Source organism: Pocillopora verrucosa, chromosome 5 (genome assembly GCF_036669915.1).
Source record: "Pocillopora verrucosa isolate sample1 chromosome 5, ASM3666991v2, whole genome shotgun sequence".
In the NCBI taxonomy this organism is placed as follows: domain Eukaryota; kingdom Metazoa; phylum Cnidaria; class Anthozoa; order Scleractinia; family Pocilloporidae; genus Pocillopora; species Pocillopora verrucosa.
In genome coordinates this window covers 8,191,111-8,213,303 of record NC_089316.1, presented here as the reverse complement: position 1 = coordinate 8,213,303, position 22,193 = coordinate 8,191,111, and the positions used below count along the sequence as shown (strand labels likewise).

General features: G+C 38.0%; 3 protein-coding genes across 4 annotated transcripts; 1 reads left to right on the top strand and 2 right to left on the bottom strand.

Moving 5' to 3' along the window:
* Positions 1-504: 504 nt before the first annotated feature.
* LOC131794663 (uncharacterized) lies at positions 505-1,565 on the bottom strand. Its single transcript, XM_059112198.2, has one exon. The coding sequence runs from the start codon at positions 1,482-1,484 to the stop codon at positions 540-542; it is 945 nt and encodes a 314-aa protein (XP_058968181.2). The 5' UTR covers positions 1,485-1,565; the 3' UTR covers positions 505-539.
* A 2,866-nt stretch (positions 1,566-4,431) lies between these two features.
* On the bottom strand, positions 4,432-5,871 carry LOC131794664 (uncharacterized). Its single transcript, XM_059112199.2, has one exon. It carries the CDS (start codon positions 5,685-5,687, stop codon positions 4,686-4,688), a length of 1,002 nt encoding a protein of 333 aa, XP_058968182.2. The 5' UTR covers positions 5,688-5,871; the 3' UTR covers positions 4,432-4,685.
* Positions 5,872-10,769: 4,898 nt separating this feature from the next.
* LOC131794653 (uncharacterized) lies at positions 10,770-22,098 on the top strand. Of its 2 annotated transcripts, XM_059112186.2 has the most exons (13): positions 10,770-10,906; positions 12,832-12,937; positions 13,361-13,436; positions 14,359-14,427; positions 15,394-15,535; positions 16,120-16,354; positions 16,655-16,729; positions 16,839-17,041; positions 17,409-17,861; positions 18,135-18,459; positions 20,243-20,380; positions 20,749-20,850; positions 21,291-22,098. In XM_059112186.2, exons 2-13 carry the CDS (start codon positions 12,883-12,885, stop codon positions 21,431-21,433), a joined length of 2,016 nt encoding a protein of 671 aa, XP_058968169.2. In that variant the 5' UTR covers positions 10,770-10,906; positions 12,832-12,882; the 3' UTR covers positions 21,434-22,098. The 2 variants fall into 2 exon arrangements, with proteins under 2 accessions (XP_058968169.2, XP_058968170.2); XM_059112187.2 differs by lacking the exons at positions 10,770-10,906; positions 12,832-12,937; positions 13,361-13,436 and adding an exon at positions 14,150-14,277.
* The last annotated feature ends 95 nt before the right edge of the window (positions 22,099-22,193 follow it).

The window sequence follows — 22,193 nt, the reverse complement described above, 5'->3', positions numbered from 1 at the left end:
AGACAATCAAAACATAAAAACACAATTAAAACCGGGTTGCTACAAAAACAGTTGGCTTTCTTTCTCGTCTCTCGAAATAAGCAGGTGTGGTTTCGTAATAATGCGATTTTCATATTGTTAGATATTAAATCCTTTCGTAACCGAGCTTTTTCAGTCAAGATGGCTGGATATTAGCCTCGTCCTTTTTTTTTCTGTCGATATGGACCTCAACTTCGTCCAAAAAAAAAAAAAAAAAAAAACGCAAAAAAAGAACTCGGCCAAAATCCAGCCGTCTTGACCTCACGCTTGGTCAATAACGCATTATGTAAGGAGTTTCTGAAGCTGATATTTCCGGCGTTAGCCCTTCATCATGAGCTTATTAGCTCTGACGAAGGGCAAACAATCAAAACGTCAGCTTTAAAAACGCTTTCCGGTGGCTTAATTACATTTTTAACTTATTTGATCAAAGCAAATTATCTTGTAACCACAGTTTCTGTAGAACGTAATTGCTCCCTTTATTGGTTTTTCATTTTTTCACATTTAATCAAGATATTTTTCTTTTAAGCAAACGAAAATTCTGGCTCACAATGTCCCTCGAGTTTACCGTGGTACAACAACTCATTTTCACTTTCGAAACATTTGAATTTCAACAGTTTATAACACACGATGCAAAAATACGGCTTACGGCAGCCATGTTCGGTCACGTGATGATGTGCCTGCTCTTGAAGAGTGCGGAACGTGCGCGTGCAGCCGGTCACCGCCAAACATGGCAGAACATCGTAACCATAGAAAAAGTGCGCGCTGAAATCATTCGTGTCGTATTTACTCCAACACGGATGTGTCTTGCCCACGTACGTTGTTTTGTGAATCATTTTCATGTCTTCTTTCCTTCTTGTATGAGGGCAGTACGTTAGAACGCAATTTGCGGTGCACAGATCACATCTGTCCGCGTCCTGAACGCGTTCTTGAAATAAGGATTCCTGGTTAGAAAATCCTATTTTTCGTTTGTGCTTCTGCGTAAGACAACCATCGAAAAACCCGCAGGAAACCTCGTCGTGTTTTCTTAGTTCTTTTCTGTTGTAGAAGACCATGCGACATTTATCGCAAATGTATAGGAATTCGTCCATGAGAGAACATTCCTTAGTATCAGCGACCTTGTAGGAAGCATTTTCTTCGTTTAAGATTTCTAGCAAGGAGGAAAAAACACTTTGGGCTTCAGATGAAACGAGGATTATGTCTCTTTTTTCTTGCACTCGAACGTGCGGGTCCTTAGCGATCAGCTTCGTCGAAAGAAATCTCCAATCTACAGCGCTAAATGGCATTATAGTTGTGTTCCTGGGCACATGCAGAAATCTGAACTGCGGTAGCAACTTCGCCGGTATTTCTTTACTCCGATAGAACACGTAGAAACGAAGAAAGCCCCTTGATTGAGGAGATATTGTAATGTCCTGGAGATAATCCTGACCTTTGGTTTCCCAATCGAGAAGAAAGAACTTAACGCGCATTTTTTTTTATCAGCAACTTTCCGAATGTTTATACAGTTTGCCAGAAGAACTAAGTCTTTGTTATTGAGCCATCGTTTTGTACTGATGCCTCGTGTCAATGACAAAAGCCGATTTGTTTTACAAGCAATTATAACACATTTCGTTTTGTTTTCTTTTCGCAAGGTTACAATAGAGAAATGTAATAAACCTCATACCTTCCTCGCCAAGGAGACACACAAAACAAAGCAAAAATTTTCAAATAGGTTCACATTTAGAGGCACTGGGTTTTAATTGGTTTGTTTTTTTGCCGAATGAAACATCATGTTCGTTCAAATCGCTCAGGTTTTTCGTAAGTTTGGGATTAATTAAACTTGTTTAAACATGGATCATCATTACGACATTATCGTTTTCAGGGCTTTCTCCGCCAGTGAGAATAAAAGGAAATGGCGATCGTAATAAATTGCGTGCGCATATGCTGATTAGTGAACTGCGCTCACCAAAAACAACGATTTGACGTATAAGCAGTCTTCTTTATCGCGTCCATCGGTTTCTATGCGACAAACCTCGTAAACACTTCTGGGTTGCACAATGTCAGATGTAGGAAATAAGAAAAATTTGAGGTGGAAATTTCAGGTCGATCGTTTCAATAAAGAGAGATATTTAAAATTTTGGCTCTAGAATGGATAGACAGAGCTAATTGGCTATTTAGCCTGAAGCAAATTCGAGATAGCTGACAACAAGATTAGACAAACCTGACAGAAGCAACTAATTCGATAACAAATTTAACTCTGTAATAACCATGATAATTTCTCTCAAGTCCCATAACTCATCAAAGATTCCCCACAAAACAAATGTTGGGCAAAACGTTTTTCTTCTTTTCTTTGGTTTCTTTTCTTTTCCTCTTTAGTCGTGCTTCTAACTCCTAAAATGTTAGGCTATATAATAAAGAAACAGTAAATAAAGGGGGTAAGTTTCTAAAGAAACTGGGATCAATATTAGTCTCTGGGCAACTGCCCACCCACCCCTCCCCTAACCCAACATTGACCCTAACTTGTTATTAATTGACTGTTGTTGAGTTAGGGGAGGGGTAGGTGGGCAGTTGTCCAGATACTGATATTGATCCAAAAACTGTAGCGCTGCGTCAGTAGGGGGTATACAAGAAGATATGGTTTTAAAAACTGAGTTGATAATGTAAATTGGCCATCGTAAAGAGTTTCAAAGCTGAAGTTTCGGGTGTTAGCCCTTCGTCAGAGCTATTGGCCTCATGACAAAGGGCCAACGCTCGAAACTCTAGAAACTCTTTATGGTGGCCAATTTACTATACAATAGATAAAACCTCTTGGCCTGAAAATTAGCTTCTTTGAACTAATTCAGTGTTAACAACTGAGTTGAAGACGTAAATTGGCCACCGGAAAGGGTGAAAAAGCTGACGTTTCGAACGTTAGCCCTTCGTCAGAGCGATAGACGAGGGGTTATCGCTCGAAATGTCAGTTTTTTTACCCTTTACGGTGACCAATTTACGTTTTCAACTCAGTTGTTAACACTAAATTACCTGCTATACTCTCCTACCGACGCAGCATCAGTTTCTTTAGAAACTTACCCCCTTTATTACTTTCTTTGAAGTCTAATTATCAACTACGAACGTTACACAAAGTAAAACTACACAAAAACGAATTAATTTTGTAAAGTTTTGCCAAACTTTGGGCGTCAGATCAAACAAGGAGTGGATGTGATGCATTAATTTTTGCAGCACATCGTGATCAAAATGAAATACAAATGTCACAGAAATTCTTAAAATTGCATACTTCTAAAATGTATTTTCCTCCATCAAATCTTTGCAATTGAGAAATTATCTCAGCTGTTCAAAAGCAGTCGGCACGATACAAAGAAAATATAAAAATTTATATAAAAAGTAACATGAAATAAAAGAATATTTGAAAACCTCAAAACCATTTAAGCTATACAAATATGGACATCAAAAGTAACTCAATTTATTTTCTTCTGAATATCCCGATCTCATGCAATTATACAACTTGAAACTTTTAAACTGAATTTTGAAAAATCCCTTAATTACTTAAAACGCCTGAAGACATGAATTATTTAGTTAAACAGGTGGATTGAGTATGAATGCTATTTACAATCACCTACACACCTCTACAAATACAACCGAACACTTTCGAAATTTAGAGGAACTGCTCTGTAGGAGACATCAAGTAATTCAAACGCGTTCCATGCCATTTCTGTGGATGAGAGAGTTAGAGTTTCTTTAAGATCTCGTGTTCTCGAAGTTGCAAGAAAACACGATAGGACTACATTGCTCTTTTGCCTTTTAGCAACAAAATTGGTCGCCTAAATAGCATGAGAACTACTCCAGCTGGCTTAGAAAACCTAACTTCCAAAGTTAAACAAGTTATCACGGAAGGCAAACACGTGGCCGTGGCACTCTGCCTATGTAAACTCATTACTCTAGTGATTGCTTAATTTGTAATCTGAAAACAAAGATTAGAGTTTCTTGACTTGGAGTGCTTTTGATCTTTGACTTCTGTAGCGCAGCATAGCACGTACACTTGTGACTGTTTAGCAAATCAAAAACTATCCCAAGTATGCCGTTTGTTCTGTTGGAGTGACCTACGAACTATAACGTTTCCAAATTAATTCATATCACATCTTTATCACCAACTACTTCTGGCAAAATGCATTATAAATGTTCAACATTTTTGATCAGATTGATGATCTGATGATCAGATTTTGAAAGAACTCCGAGGAAAACTTTTGGCCGGAATCAGTCATAAATAATTGACCTCTGTTTAGTTTTTATTGAAAAAATAAAATTTCCCAAAAATTTCACGTTAAACATTTGTTGAGTCGGAGTAGTACGCGCACTTTTGAGAGTCAATTTAATAAATCGAATAGGTCACTCTAGGTTCATAAGAAATGAAACTCTTAAACTTGACCTTGATCTCACATAAAAATTCGAATTCCCTTAGAATTGAAGAAGAACTCTGGGTAAAGTGTTTCGTTTCTATTATTTCTCTCAGTTGGAAAAATACGTTTCTCCTTGCTTACTTTATGTTGAACGTAGCCCTGTCTAAAGTCATAGTTGAAGCAAAATTCTTCGGCGATTTTTACAGAGTCAAACATTAGAAATAGTCTCTTACAAAGAACGTTCCGAAGGAAATTCCGTTCTCTTTTTTATTGTCCATTGCCTTGAATTTCCAGACATCAGTTTTCTCCCAATGCAATATGGAGAGGAATTTGCGCAAAAGAAAATTCTTCATCACTATGTTTTTCTTCCTCCACGTGATTCAATAATTCTTCAGCAGTTTTGAGACAGACCAAGTACTTCTTTTTATAGCAGGCCATACAATAGTACGGATAGGTTGCCCCGTGGACTGACTTGTGGTGGAAAGCTTGAAACTCAATGTTCGGAAAGCGCTCGGAACAACTCGGCTCTTCGAGACACGGCAGAGGCAAATTACTGTAAAAATGCTCAAGATATTCATCTCTCGTTTCGTAGTACTCCTCGCAGCTGCAGTCGCATTTTCTATGAGTTTTTCCCATGTGTTCTTCAAGTTTTTTAGTCGAGCAGAATATCTTATCTGGGCAGAATTCGCAGCTCCGCTGGCGCGCAAGATGATCTTCCAATTCCTTCCTTGCAAAGAAGCCGTTCGTTCGCTTGCTTTTTTCGCATCTCAAATTCGTGCACAGAAAATTGTGCTTGCTCTGGTCATGGGCATCAGCTTCTTTCTTAGTTTTGAAAATAATTTTGCAGTGGTTGCAAGAATATTGAAACAAGTCGAGAAGGGTACGCTCGCCAACGTCGATTATTTTTACAGGAATTTTATTGAATTTCAAAATGGCTTGCAATTCTTCGTACCTGGCTTCGTCTCCGCATACAATATGAGCCCTGTACTTTGTATGAACATGACGCTTGGGCCAAAGTCTACAGTGGTTGTTTGTACAGTTGCACGCCGTGTGCGTGTAAAAATGCAGCACGTACGTTAAAAGCGCCGTCCAAGACGCCTCGGCGGAAGATGTAAGCGTAGGATGTTTCACAATCCACTCTGAATCTCCAGGAAGCTCATTTTTCGGTGTTTTCTTGTTGTAAAACAAGTGAAGTTTTATATCGCGTTGCGTGGAAGTGAACTTTATCCCTTTCACGAAATCTTTGCTTGTGGTCTCCCAATCGACGAAAAAAATTGATGTCAACCGAATCGTGCACATGGCAGATCACCCCGAGGGATTTTTTGTCGCTAATTTTTTCTCGATTGTCAACAAACGAAAGGAAGGCCTCCTTGACGACGAATTCAGAATTTCTGCTATACCGATTTTCGTTCTTCTTTGAAACAATTAATAATTAAGGTTGGGTTGCTACAACAGAGGAAAACTTGAACGTGATAGGAGGTGAGTGTCAGCCCCAGAGACACAAACCCTTTGTTTCTATTAGATTGTCTCTTTTCATTTCAGACAAACAAAGCGTTCTTTGATTGGTTGCGAAATGATAAATTACGCGTGGAACACGTGTGTTCGAGCTCAAATCGGAGTTTTTAAATGGCTTCGTGCTGTAAAATCGTTTTTGTCGGTTTTCAAAGAGGTTACCTTTGGTGAGTATTTTGTGAATGTTTTTTGTTTCAACTCAAATAAAGAATGGAACTGCCGACAGAAAATGAAACTCAATATCATACACATTACTCTTTAACATACATGCTAAATTAAGTCGTTTTGAATTGTTTCGGGCTCAGTTATTCGCGGAAAGACAAAAGCATGATACTGAAGGTTTCTGTAACAAAAACAGAGAACCTTAAAATCTTTGCACAGATTTTCCACGAAATCGGAGAGTAGAAATGAAGGAGAGGAACACAAATTTCTTCCTTAAAATTAACGTTGTGATTAACTTGAAGACACTTATTATTTGCCCACCTGTATTCCTAAACAAACAACATGAAAATAGCCGTTGTGTTATTTTCATACACAGAGCGTTACCGTGCGAAAACTGCCTCTGTTACAGTGAATTTTTATTTAGCCAAATTACCCTGCGCCAGTTGAAAGTAGAAGCTGATCAATATCCCAAGCTGCTACCGAGAGAAACCCGTTTCAGTTGAGAAAATTTCCGTGTTCTTTCCTCTTTCTTTTTACTTTTTTTGTAAGCAAGATCAGATTTCTTTCCTCTACCGGGAGATTGCCGAGGCTATCAATTGACTTTCACCAAGAGAACCATTGATCACGGAACTATCGCCGGGGGTGATACTGTTGTTTCAAAAACGTTCGAGTAATGCGATTTATTGTTCTATTGTAAAAAGTGGATACATGAAAACATCCATACAAGCCTTTTGTTATCACCGATGGCTTGAAATAAAGATAAACCTTTATCAGATATATTCGCGCATCAATATTTAGTACGAGACAAATAAAACCACGGACATACGAGAAAGTCTTCAAGCGTATCCCGGCTTAGTAAATTTAAAACGCGTGCAAACTGAAATGTGACGACAATCTTAACTTTTAGCAACTATCGAAGATGCAAGTTCCATTGCTTAATCGAAAAAAAAAATCAGGCTAAGTCTCGGAATAACTCTTGAAAGTGCGAGAGAAATTTGGACACCTTAATACTACATTGTTAGGAGAACTAAGCCAAGGGTGTAACATTTTAATCAACAGTTTTCAAAGAAAATACAATGCAAATAAGGAAAGTTCAGAATTTAGTTTCAGTGAAGAGAGTGAATATTATTGATGCTTCTTGTAGGACCCGCATCAGTACAAAAGAATGAAAATTGGAAATAAACTTCGTTTTTGGTAAACTTCAAGGTATACGTAGCAAATATTTTAAACTCTCATGTCTATACTTTCTTTTATACGTTTACTTCATTCTTTTTTTTGCGTAGTAGTTGTATTCAAGTACATAGAAGCGGTATGTCAGTTGATACCTAATGGGTCCCTACGGGAGGTCAGGGAGATGGGCGTTGGTCTTTTTTTCCGTAACTCTCTTGCATCGCTTATGTATGGTTGTCATACTGCTCAAAGTTGAGGTTTTAACGAACTTTGCCCACAGACTACCCACCATTTTGCCCTCGTTCCTTGGACATTAATTATGCGGGAATTTCCTCATGATATCCAACTGCATATGACGCATTGTAGCTTGTGAAAGAATCTTTCGAATAAGCGCTGCATAGGGGCCATGACGCTTAGTGATTTTTCTGTTTCATATGCTGCGTTTATTTAAGGGAGGCGCTTATCCGAGGGCGGTGCTCATTCGAATAAATACAGCATGGTATTTTTCCAAACCTAATGAGGGTTTCAGATTACGCAATGTCCGAAATTTCATAAAACCCTTAAAATACTAAAACTTCTTTTCAGAAGAAAACTACTTAATTTTGTTTTGAAAAACGCAGTTCAGTTTTCATTACTCAAAGGCGGCCGCCTTCATAGAAGTGAATCTATTCCATCTTCATTTATAGAAATTTCGCCAGTCTTCTTCTCAGGAAAAACAGTACGTTTGATCGAATCAGTTTTAAAATGGCCAAAATAAATATTTAGCGGCATGCTCTCCTTAATTTAGCTAGTTGTTAAGTAATGATATCTATCGTAATGGCTCCTGAAATTTTCTAGTGCATGGTTTTACTATATTTTGTGCATAAATCATAGTGCCTTTGATTTCATTAGACTATTTCATGATCATTCACTTAGAGCGAGATGTTTGCTTAGACACAAAATCTGAACTGAAGTGCATGTTTAAATGACTAATGCCTGATCAGGTTTATTTCACCAGATGAACTCTACATTTCACATAACGCGCTTGGCTCGCAATAAAGCTATTTCTGATTAACAGCAATGGAAAATCTTCTGCTTTTCACAGTTAAGCCGTTTTTTAAGTCTTTTGTAATGGCAGATAAAGCCCTGAATTTAAAATTGAAATTTTCTCTCCATAAACATGCATGCAGTTAAGTGTAAGTATCATGATATGAAGTGAAATTATTGGACTTTGTAGCGTGCGACAGAGTGCTTCAAAACGCACAACGTTTTTGTTTGATTCGATGAATTTTAAAATGCGGTTGTATTTAAGAGGTACTCTTTTAAAAGCTACCTGGTCCTTAACAAAAAGCTATATTGAGGTGTTAATTGGTGCTCTAAATAAGTTTCTCTTATATGCAAAATGGGAGTTTCCTTTAAAATGTTTTAAACAATGAACCAAGCAGAATTCAAAACAACCCACTTGCGTGCGGTTTGATGTCGATTTGCTTTTAAACGCGCGTACAAAATCTCATCTACGTTTGCTTCAGAAATTGTTCCGCAAATATCTGAACGGACTGAACCGTTTTTCATGTCAGCGAAAATGGTTTGGCTATTTACTTTGTTAATGCTATGATAATCAACATCGCAAAAGGCTGCATTCATCTTTCAGAGCGAAATGTCGCCCTCTATCCTCATCTCCTAAAAAATTCTGTCTAAGAGATAAAGCGATCGGTATAAGGTCTGTGAATGAGGTTTTGTTTTTTAATCATTTCAAAGTTTATAATAACTCTAACATTTTGATTTACCAATTGCACTTTCGACGATCTTAAACAGTAGGCTTTCAAGTGTAATCCTTTCACATAAAGATTTACTTCTGCCAAAATGTCAATTATTGCAAGAATCATTTCAGAGAGTTTTAATTTTTCTGTTTTTGGAACACGTCGACGTGTAATTATAAAAACTAAAACATGATTATTCTATGTCGCCACGCATATTATTCCGCCGGATTTAGATACAGCATATGAAAGGCTTTGGCTGCAGAATGGCGGGTTTTAATTCAATATACATATTGTTCAAGCGAAGAGGTTGAAGGTTTTTGCTAATCGGGAATCATTACTCCATCGCCTTTCACCGCGGCTTCGAGGTCAAGAGAGTCTTAAGAAATATCGTAATACTGACAGCGCAAGTTTGATCGGTGAGAATTACAAAGGTGTCCAAGTGATAATCATTTTCCCCGTAATAAAACGAAATATGCATAACCAGTCATTTCGTTTGAAAGATTTAAAAAAAAAAAATTGACGTTATCAAAATCATGTATTCAATACAAAAACCCGTTACGGAACTGGACAACAGGGGCCATAATGTTATCTGAAAAGCACGTCTTATCTAACGTCGTAATTAATTTTTTCATGGCTTGAAGTATGTTCCGCCATGAAAAACTGGTTATAATGTTGCGGCTCAAATTTTTTACAAGCCTCCAAATTCCGCCCGACTTTTATTCGAAGCCGAGAAATTCATTTACGACCTCCTCAACAAACAGTTAAACCAACATGAAATTTGAAACAAAATTTTCTGTCATTCGAAACGTATCTAGTTCTATTTAGAAGATACGATTTCCTTCCTTCTTAGCTATGAATCATTAAAAAGGATACTCAAAATTTAGTGTGTGGGGTCAAACAATAACAAAATACCCTTTTAAGACTTTTTCATATCTTTTATTGAGATGTTTCGAATTATCGAGGCGCGCGCCTTATCAGGGAAGATGAGCAATTGCCACGAGACTTCCACGCTGTGAAAGCTTTGCATAAAATATACGCTAACTTCTGAATTTTATTTTTTTCGGTTTTTTTTCCCTCTCCAGCCGGACAGCTTAGTGCGTGTAAATTCGACGGGCATTTATTTTGTTTTTTTTTTCCTTTTACTAACGGCGGGTATTCTTGCCAGGTTCGTTTAGCAGCGGTTATTCTAGGCCCCCGAAAAAAAAAACAACCCGCGAAAATCAGCGCAGTAAAAGGCCTTTCGCTACAGTTCTTTTGTATCACTGACTGAATTAATAAACTGGCCTGTAAATAGTGTGTGATTAAATGGCTATTACGAACCATTACTGCTTTTGTGTTCGTGAAATCTTGCATCTGTTGGGTTCTCAGCTAATAATTGATTTCCCATTTGTCCACTCGGAGCTTGTTAACGATTTCATGCGAGTTGTTCGGTTTTTTTCCCTTTCTCGTCCACCGCCGGCGCCCTCGTTTTTGCCGAGCGCTCGGAAAACTTATCAATTTCAAAAGACGCAGAACGCGTAGACTTCTCCCCCGCGAGCGGGATCCTGGTTGTCCGTAAACACCATCAGCTCCGAGAGATGAGCTTATTAAAGGCCAATACGTCGCTTGTATCATTATTTATCTAAACCAACATCTCGGTAAATATCAAATTTGTCATTTTTCGAATTTTGGACGCGTGTCACGTGATTTGACTCTATCCCGCGATTGTTCGATGTTTAGACAGGGAGCAGGTGTATCGCGGGCCCATATGGCGGCAGCGATGAAATTCTCATCATTGTGAAACACTCTGCTGCGCAGAATTGACGGGTAGACACTTTAAAATCTCGCCATTTCACAGCCATCCGAGAAACGCGTAACATCGGCTGCATTCCCAATATCTCACCAGGCCAAAACACGAACACTCAAGTCGCAAACCTTAGATTTGGAGACTTAGAGGTGAGTTCTTAAATCCTGTTTGTTCGTATATTTTAAAGACTGTCACAAAACGACCTAATTTGCTAATCGCCTCACACCCCAAAGGTACGCAATTGACCGATTCCTTCATGAAGTTTGATCTTTCGGAGGTAACATTTGAATGCAGTACGAACATGTGACGAGCGGGCAAATTACATGTCAGGGCGAAAAAAAAAGTATCGATAAATCTGGCTGCGTGCGTGGTTTCCTTTAAAATTTCACGCAGCGAAAATTCGTATCCTGCTGAGTTCAAAACTGTTGTTAAGTGATTTATCCAGAAAATGTGTAGAACTAACAGTAAATTATTTTATGACTCAATAACGTCGGTTTTATTTATCGTTCCCTTTCTTTCATTTTCGGCGTTTGTATTCCTGTCGGAAAATACGTTTGTTTCCCCTTAAAAGCATTTGACATTCAGGGAAAACTTTTTTCTCATTAACAAATAATTGCGTCCAGAACTCTTCAGCCTCTATCAAGAGGTTCTCGTTGTTTTGCGCGGACAGGCACTGCATAATGTACTGGAAACATACTGGAGTTTATGAGAGCGGACATGCACCAGCTTCGAAGGTGGTCGCTCAAAATTACACTTTGCAAATCCACCTCCGGCTTTGATTGGAGTGAAGTGAAATGTTTTTTTTTTCTTTTTTATCTTTTTCTGCTCATCTAGAGTCAAGTACCGGATAAATCAAAGTAGAATGCTTTCGAAGGAGAGACTTTGAAAACGCCGACATAAAAAAAGACAGAGTTTCCCTTGATTTTCGTGTTTAAAAAAGGAGCAACTTGTAAATTTAGTAAGCTGGATTTACAGTTTATTATCCATTCTCATTTAAACCCCTAAAATTGTTTTGATGGAAATTAGTTTTTTTTAATTCTGTCTCTTATTTAAAGCCAGTCAATCCGTTTTTTACGAACCATGCACTGTTCTTGCCAACGAAAATGCATATCCAACAAACTCATTTAGTTCGCTTTCCTTTTGTTTTCAATCAGTGAAAAACCGCGAAAAGAAACACAAATTAAAGCTGCCTTCTGCATAAGAAAAAGCTCTGTTGATCTCTTTACTGTACCGGAACTACAGAAGGATTAGATTAGGAGTGGAATTAACTTTACAAGTAAACAAACGAGCTGGTTTTTAAGCCATCAAGAAATCGGTGTGGAAGATTTCTAAGTCGGCAGCTGAAAAACTTCCTGGCGAAGAAAACGAAATGCTATTCACAGCGAGATTGGAGATTCTTCGGCGGGCAAGTTTTACACTTTAATGGCTCCTTCATTTTCACATGATGGGATATTAATGATGTGTTTTTCTTTTCGTGTACTTTTTACGGGCCACTCTATGTTTGAATCATGACACATAATTATAGGCCGTTTTAGTGGTACGGTTACCCTCAATAAGTCTGTATTTTCATTTCGATAATCAAACTTGGAAATCAGTTCTGTTTTTACCTTTCATTTTCGGAGAGAATGATTTCTAAAAACCGACAAACCACGGCGGAATCATCTTTCAAAATGCTTTTTCTTTAAATCACTTGTGATTTGCTTCCGGATAAAAGATTTCAGTTAAATTTGCGTTAACGGGTTATGCTATTATAACATATTGTTAACATAACAGTCTTAGATTTAACTCAAACTGGAATTTTTGAAACATCGTAATTTATAGTCGACTTACTTAAACCTTCAAGGAAAACAGCCGGCCGGAAAAAACGCTTTCTGAGCCGAAATTCTTGATAACATTTAAATTACTGTTTCAGTTTGATCTTCTTAAAAGTTGAGGCATTCTGGAAGTCTTCACCCGAAAATGAAAACAATCACTTTAACACTTCGAAAATTTTAGCACCTTTGAAATGTTTGAATTTTCGTCATCACCAGTTATGTATCCTTAAACTCTTTTATCTGCCACTTTTTTTTTCTAGGAGGAACTGCGGACAAAAAGAAAATAAATCTAAAAGAGTGTGTGAAACGTAATGAGTTTTGAGTCTCCCAGAGCTGACGATCACGACGGAAAGAAATTTCTCTCTCGTAAGTACATTATTTTTTCTGTTAGGCATTAGATATCCAATTTTTAAGATGTTTTCTTTAAAGAAAGTATGTTCAGTGCCTTTCAGTTTTTCTGATTCAAAATCCCGTTGCATTTATACACCAACTGATTATGAAGAAAAGTTAATTTTCACTCCGTAAAATAATTACTCATGGAAAAGTCTATTTTCTCTTAGGTTACGAGCAATACTTAGATATTTCTGACTTAACTTTCGAAGCTAAGACCGCCAACCGGCCAATTGTTTATTTCTCTCGCGCCAAAGTCCTTCTGGCTTAAATTTTGTTTTTATTCATGAGAGTATTCCATGAAAAGTTCCTTTATTTTTGCTCCTAGTCGGAAAAGTTTTTCTCATTTTAAAGAATGCTGTTGATTTTTAAATTCCTGTTTCATTTATTTTGTGACAGACACGGTCCGAATAGGAGACGGAGAGATTTTGGCGAAATTCAATCGCGCGCTGGCTTCCATTGTAACAACAGAAGGGTGAGAAAGTCTTGAGTTGAATCTTCTTAATATAAATATGACGGGATTCTCAGTTATTCACTGTAATTTAAACTAAAAGCTATAAATATCTTTTAAATTTAAACGTACTTTTGTTAGAAATAAAAAAAATAAAATTCCATGTTCGTGTGATGTCGATGAGTCCTCAAAAAATAGCCAAAGAAATCATGGATTTCTGCTTCGTGACATCGTTTATTTTATTAGAGTTCAAACTACTTTCTTTATTTCATTCAATCTAGTTCTTCCTGAGCATTTTTGCTGGCATTTCTTTCAATTGCTGGAAAAAAATTGTTCTTCCTTGCGCTTTATCTGTGATTTCAGTGTTTTTTTTTAATGGAACCGAGGATTTGTGAGTTACAAAATGAAAATTCATCGGGAAGAGAGATAAACTATCGTTTTTTATAGTATCGCATATATCCGGGCTGGGGCTTGTTCCCATGTCGTTGCTTAACTCGCCTGCTTTGCCTGAGGAAGTACGTGCCTGTATTTCTCCGTAGGTGGTCTTTCAAGTTATCATTTCAAAAATCGTGATCAGCATGTGTAATATGTACACATGATTTTGCAAGAAGGCCAATATATGATCACAAATTTCATTAAATAAATTCCTCGGGCGTTACAAGAGAACACGCCTTTAAAACAAGCTGTGCTAGCTTTTTAATCAATGAATTTTGGTTTTTTAGTACATAATTGATTCACACACACAGTCAATGACTGATTAAATCTCAACTCCATCTTCAAACTGAAAACACTGAAACAATCCATACAGATTTTTTCAGTTCAGCATTTCAAATCGCGATTAAGTTGCGAAACCGAAAACTTAAAAGTAAGTTTTTATAATATATCTTTGTATAGCGTTTCACGACTGTTAATTAAAAGAAAAAATTCTTGTTTCTTGTCCATTTAGATTTGCCGCCCAGATGGGGAATGTTAATGGAAATTTATGTCATATTCCCCAGAAGAAACTGAAGTTGGCGTAAGTATTTAAAACACTTTTTGTTATATCTTTTCTTTCCGATAAGCTGGTGATTTAAATAGCCGCTAAAAGTAACACCACAAACCTCGCGCATTCTCAATTGTCGGTTAAAACGTTTTAATTATTTTGACAACTGAGCCAGGCGAAATCTAAATTAAAGGAAACCGAAACTCAATGTTAATTTAGTTATTGGCTACTAAGGCCATTAGTCTAGAGTGAGATTTGGAAATTAGAGCGGTTTACAATTGAGTGTTGAAAGTAATCCTGAATCGCTTTGGTTTCAGCTTCACTTTGCTCTGTGATTGGTCGCTAAAACTTGTGCTACCATTTCAACCAATCAGAAGCAAAACTAAAACCAATCCGTCTTGGTCACTCGCGTTTTCCCGCGCTTCAAGCGGGTTGCCTTTTTTCTACTTTAAATTCTGATTGGTTATTGAAGTTCTGATGGTGGTTGAAATTGATTTGGTTTTGGTTTTTGACATTCACTAAGAAACTGTTCTATACGACTGTAGGCTACAGTTAGGCGGTATCTTACATGAATAATTTTGTAAGCTTTTATGTCGCCTATATTTGATATTTGTTCTCCTATTTTATTATCATAATCTTATTTATTTGTACAAGTTAAGAAGATTTTGAAAGTCTTTGCCTGTATAACAGCGCAACTCCGATTACGCATAGGAATAAATTAAGGATTTCTTCGGTTCTGTTTTATCTCGCTCTGTGATTGGTCTATAGACCACTGACGTAGCCATCTCCTACACCAATCAGAAACAGCTAAAGCCAATCCCCTGCCAAGTTATACCGCGCACCCTCGCGTTCACTTGCTGTTAAATTGAATTCCTTGTGATTTTGGCTTTTTATATCTTTAACATTTGCGATTACTGTTTTATGCTTTTGCGACACTTGAAGGTTGCATTTGTAAAATATTATCGTCGGGTCTTGAATCTTCTTTTCCTTCATTTTTAGGTCCTCTTTATGGTATCCGGAAACAGCCCTTCATTATCCGGTACCTGGGCTCGCTTATCACTACCTTGTGGGACACGAAAGAGGCATTGATAATCGAGAAAGATCTTTTCATGAGCCTGAGGCTGAAGCGGGAATTCTACAGGTCAGTGAACATACATAGATGGCTGCTTTGAGGATACTTTTGTTGGAGTAATTGGACCATCGACGCTAGGCTTTATAAAGTTTAACAACTAATACTGAATTAACTTATGCTAGGAAGAGCCAGCATATGGCATAATTGAGTTTGCGCATGCTTAGCCACGGACGCAGGGAGTAATGAGAATTAGAAATGCAAGCAATAAGTTCAAATATTTATTACGCGTGTATGCCTGACGGACCTATATTTCTCTGGGTGGACAGAAAATAATTTAAATGAGAAAAGAATACAATTGAAAATTATATGTAAGAAGAATTAAGTGAATAAAAAAAGCTGAAACCAGAATAAGGTTAATAGAAAATAATAATAATAATAATGATAATAATAATAATAATAAAAAATAATAATAATAAAGAAAAGCTAAGCAAACCAGAGCAGGTTTCGCTGTTTCCACCATTCTACAAAAATATTCATCTTCCATCTTAGAGCGAAACCCGATAACTGCCTTCGTTAAGATATTGGCCACCATTTCTAACAAAATATTCAATAATAGCCATCCAATCTCATTCTCAATGTTTTTCGATTATTAGGCGATCAAGGAATACGATGAATTCGAGGAATGGATTGACGGCTCTACTAAACTCCGCTACTCACCGTATAGCAGAGAGGCTCAAGCACATATTTCTGGGTGGGCTATGAAATATACCAACAACCACAACAAGTTTGTACTTAAGAAGACTTGTGTTGGAGTACTGCTATGTAGTGACGACTGCACACTGCCAAATGGGCTTAAAATTGTCGTTAGACCTGCTATATCTGATAAAGGTAAGCGAACTTCTTGCCTATCTACGTGGCTGTCGGCCCACTCTCAATGTTCCTGAATTCTTGCTTCCTGTTAAGTGGCCTGTCTGTCTTTCTGTTCGTTTCTAAGGTTGTCTGTCTATCTGGGGTCTGTCTACCTTTGTCTTTGTTTTCCTACCTGTCTTCCTGTATGTTGGTCTGTGTGTCTTTCTGTCTGTGTATCTGTCTTTTTCTCTGGCTGGAACTCAGATAATCTCTTTTCCATCTGTCTTTCTGTAACTCTGTTGAGCAGGAAGCTAAGTCTACTCCATCCTCTTATTGCAGTTCGGGAAAGACAAATGGGTCAAAATTGTCCAAACGCCACGTGCACAGGAACTCTCGTCCACAGAAAGTGTACAGGTAAGAAAGAATGATTTTTTCTTGTCGAGACTCGGCTTTTTCGTTACGTTAAGTTCTTGTACAGAAAGATTGACATACTCTCATTTTACCTTTCTTTTTTTCTTTCCAGGTAACAACGGATATCCAGTGACCCACTTTTGGGTCCATCAAGAGGATGGAATCTATTTTGAGTCCAAAGGTACCCATGATCACTTCAGGCCTCAAGCAAGAAGAGCAACTCCGGATAGAAATTCAAATAACAAAGTTAGCAGCAGCCAGAAAGGTAACAGCGAGCAAGTGGAGAACACAGAAGACAAAACAGAGAAACAGGAGGTAATTTTAATTAAGTGCGCTGATAAAGAGAGTCACGTGAGGAAATTAAACATAGTGCGCCAGTCAGAGAGACAACTGGGAAAATTCAGTTAGAAGGAACCATGTAGAGTTTTAATGCGACTAATGTATTAGTTAGTCACATGCTCCTAAGAAAGCACTGAAGACCCGATCCGTTAGCTTAGTTGACCTGCCTTCTCTTTTTAAAATCTATTGAATTTATTTGGAGAATTTTTCTTCAGGAGTACAAAACGTCCCTTTTGTGGATTCTAGACGAGTTAGGATTTATTTGAAAATGCAGCATATTACGCTTGAAGTTTAAGATCTAAAATTAAGCAAGGAAAATTTAGTGTTGTTTTTTTCTCCTTAGAATGCTTCGACGTCCTCTGATGGAAAAAAGCACAAGTCTAGAAAAAGACAACACGCTGAAATAGAGGAAAATTTACTTACAAGGCAATCAGAGATTGTGCAGTTGTCCTCTTCGCTCTCGTCTGGATTATTGAGAGGTTACTCAGTTGAGGAAGAAGACCAATATATCTGTGTGACTGTACCCGAGTCAGAATCCCTCTTTCATAGGGCTCTGTCACATGATCAAACGAACATTACCACATACGGGAAACTTTACTTACTCTGTCAGACATTCCACGATGTCATTCCCGGATTTGACTTGCTGGAGACCCGTATGATATCTCGAAGCGTGATGGGATGGCCTGTTGTAATGGCAACGTTATATCGGCAAGGAACGAAGGAAGGGCAAATTCACCATATGAAGACTTTGGCTCGCCTTTGTTCCACGCCTGATGAAGACTTCTTTTCGCCCAAGGTAATGTAAAAAACCATCTTGTAAATGCTGTCTTTCTGTCTTTTTGTCATGTTATCTGGAGGGAATTGAAAAGTCTTGATTTTAAAATCAATGCTTCATTGGCGCGGGGGTATTCCACCAAATGTCAAAGTTAGCTTTAAAGAATAGGTAAAGATGATGCTTTTGTTCGGGACTTTCCGAAATGCAATAAAAAAGATACCCCTCATTCCCTCTAAAATCATTTGGTAGATTGCCTTATCCTCCTTACTAACACGTGATCTTGTTCGTCAACAGTGGCAGATGGTTATCCATGATTTCCCCGCTGACCAGGCACAGATGGTGACCGAGGCCATAGTAAACATGATCATCAATACTCAAGTGCAAACTCTCCTTAAGGTCTTCCAGTACAAAAGCGTCAGCTCATTGTACAAAATGCTCCGAGAAAAGATCACCAGCAGTTTACAGAGCTACGACATGCACTTTGAACTGTGCAAGCGAGAGATAATTACAAGGTTACAAGACCCGCTACTTACAATGAAGTTCCGCGACATGACGCAAAGGCTCACGGGAGAGAAATGCACTGCACAGGAATATGTCAGCACGGACTGCATGTTGTCAGGTGAGCTGAGATTATTTTGAATAATACCAAACGAATGCAATAAAATCCTGAATATGATGAAATTAGAAGATCCTCGCAGCTAAGAACACTACTGAAACTAGTAGTTGTAAGTAGGACCTGAAAAAAATTTCAGGCCGTACGGGATTTGAACCCATGACCTCTGCGATACCGGTGCAGCGCTCTACCAATTGAGCTAACAAGCCAACTGGGAGCTGGTCAATGAATTGGGTACAAATAAACATCCGAGTGAATGAAGATTTAGATATATGAAAATTCACATATTTGCACTGCGGTGGAAAGATGAAATTAGAAGATCCTCGCAGCTAAGAACACTACTGAAACTAGTAGTTGTAAGTAGGACCTGAAAAAAATTTCAGGCCCGTACGGGATTTGAACCCATGACCTCTGCGATACCGGTGCAGCGCTCTACCAATTGAGCTAACAAGCCAACTGGGAGCTGGTCAATGAATTGGGTACAAATAAACATCCGAGTGAATGAAGATTTAGATATATGAAAATTCACATATTTGCACTGCGGTGGAAAGATGAAATTAGAAGATCCTCGCAGCTAAGAACACTACTGAAACTAGTAGTTGTAAGTAGGACCTGAAAAAAATTTCAGGCCCGTACGGGATTTGAACCCTTGACCTCTGCGATACCGGTGCAGCGCTCTACCAATTGAGCTAACAAGCCAACTGGGAGCTGGTCAATGAATTGGGTACAAATAAACATCCGAGTGAATGAAGATTTAGATATATGAAAATTCACATATTTGCACTGCGGTGGAAAGATGAAATTAGAAGATCCTCGCAGCTAAGAACACTACTGAAACTAGTAGTTGTAAGTAGGACCTGAAAAAAATTTCAGGCCCGTACGGGATTTGAACCCATGACCTCTGCGATACCGGTGCAGCGCTCTACCAATTGAGCTAACAAGCCAACTGGGAGCTGGTCAATGAATTGGGTACAAATAAACATCCGAGTGAATGAAGATTTAGATATATGAAAATTCACATATTTGCACTGCGGTGGAAAGATGAAATTAGAAGATCCTCGCAGCTAAGAACACTACTGAAACTAGTAGTTGTAAGTAGGACCTGAAAAAAATTTCAGGCCCGTACGGGATTTGAACCCATGACCTCTGCGATACCGGTGCAGCGCTCTACCAATTGAGCTAACAAGCTTTTCAGGTCCTACTTACAACTACTAGTTTCAGTAGTGTTCTTAGCTGCGAGGATCTTCTAATTTCATCTTTCCACCGCAGTGCAAATATGTGAATTTTCATATATCTAAATCTTCATTCACTCGGATGTTTATTTGTACCCAATTCATTGACCAGCTCCCAGTTGGCTTGTTAGCTCAGTTAGTAGAGCGCTGCACCGGTATCGCAGAGGTCATGGGTTCAAATCCCGTACGGGCCTGAAATTTTTTTCAGGTCCTACTTACAACTACTAGTTTCAGTAGTGTTCTTAGCTGCGAGGATCTTCTAATTTCATCTTTCCACCGCAGTGCAAATATGTGAATTTTCATATATCTAAATCTTCATCCTGAATATGTTTTTAGCGAAAGGAAATTGAAATTCCCGGTGTGTGGAACTTCTCTTTATCAACAATTCAGTGAATAATTTATGTAAAAATTATTTTTCAAACGTCAATATTTTTCACTTTTGTCCTATCTGCAAAATGGTCTCGTGCTCAGACCTCTCCCAGTGACAGCGTTTTAATCACATTAGAAGGATTAGGCGTGCTTTTTAGCTGATCCCTTCTTACTTTCATGTCCCACAGGGGGAGTATTTGGATCAGTTATAAGAGAATTCTGGAATTTCTGGGGAAGTAACATTGTGGCTCCGAAAGTGTTCTCTGTGGCCGATGAGTTGGTGGGAAGAAGAGAGAAGTCGGAACAGTGGCAGAGTAGACAGAGAGGTAATTATGAGACGAGGGATCAAGGATTTCTTTGAGATTTTTACCGTTAAACGAAGGTTTCTCAAAGTAATATTCTACCGTGAATACAAATTTGTTACGACTGGATCGCGAAGATCAAGTGGAGCTAAATGATCAACTCACGTCGCGTCCAAATTAGAACGTGGGGTACTGGGCACAAACTTTGATCCGAGAGGAACCTAAGGAGACAACACAGCAAGGCTTACCTTGAGAACCAAAGCACTGAAAAAAAATTTCGACAGACCCAAACTTTCGCCACTTCCCGTTGTTTCATTTCCATTGGTAAAATTAACAGAACGACTAAGAACTGAAATAATTATCTCTTTTTTTTTTGTCTTTTTATGTTTTAGGTCTCACATTTCCCAGCGATCCACAGAAAGTAACTTTACACCACATGGCCGAGGTAGTGGTCACGTGGTGTCAATATCAGGCTGATCATTGGCCGAAATCAGGTAAACGACGTCACTTTTTGATTTTCCTAACGTACGGGAAACAAATGAAATGAAACGTTCGAAAACGTTTTTAGACCTTGAATGTATTTAAGGAGTTAATTCGCTCAAAATTTCCATCAAACTTTACTTAACCATTTAACTCCCATGAGTAACGAAGACAGAATTTCTCCTTACAATAACAGTACAATATCATGCAGAAAAGTGATGAGAAATAATGAGGAATATCAATTAGCGGATTATTTGTCGATCCTATAAAATTTCACCGAAGTAACCTCATAAGAATTGCAAAGCAGGCAGTAAGGAGAATTTCTAATACGATCTTGGGAGTACAAGAATGTTTATTTCGTGTGGGATTTCTCGTTACTTATTTAGGAGGTCAGCCCTGGAATTTTAGGCAATAATTCGTCGTAACTTAAATGGATATCAATTGTCTTTTTCAGTTGTGCAAGAAAGTATGGCAAAGTTTATACATCTTCGACCGGAAGAGAAGCGACTTCACTACGCTTTAGAAAGACCAGGGTCCGCCTTTCATCGACCAGTCACATACCCCACATTGCCCATGCCCAGATTTCAATGGTGCTGAGTGCATGGGGACCACCTGATTTTAAGTTTTTTGTAAATAAATAACACTGCTTTGATGGAGCATTATTGAAACACTTAGTGCTGCGGCAAGTTCAGTAAATATTGTATAAACTTCTTACAAAAATCTGGTTGATTACAATCAAGGCAGCGCTTGGTCGCTGTAAACGTAAATGAACTCAATTCTAGCAGAGCTACCGCTGACCATGAAACCTGAGTACACTGTTTCATTGAAACTTATCAGTCATTGGAAATGCTGACTGTTAAAAATTAAATTCCCTTAGCAACCTCGTTTTTAAGGGGGCAGCATAAACCTCCGAGAATTCGAATAACAAATATGGTTTCGAAAAGACGTAGGGTGATTAGGGAAAAATTAAATTTTTCAAATTCAACGAAGAACTGAAATCCATTTTACTATGTGATATGTCTTACAAAATTGTCACTTGTTGTTTTAATTGCTTTTTCTGTCGTTAAGTATCGAATTGTAAATAATATGTACCGTCTGTGATCATTGGATAATGATGCTTCAGCAAATTGATATTGGTACAATCTAGAAAAGAAAAAACTTTACCGAGGTTTTAGACAGAGAAGATAATTGTTTCTCGAAGAACAAACAACAACTACTAAGCAATCAACTAAAAAATATACCTTAAGCTAGAGTAAATTTTAAAAAAAATGTAGATATGAAAATTTGTACTTATCATTAAATGTCACTTATTAAGTAAAAAATAACTTACGACTTACGGTGAAATAATCAATCCCTT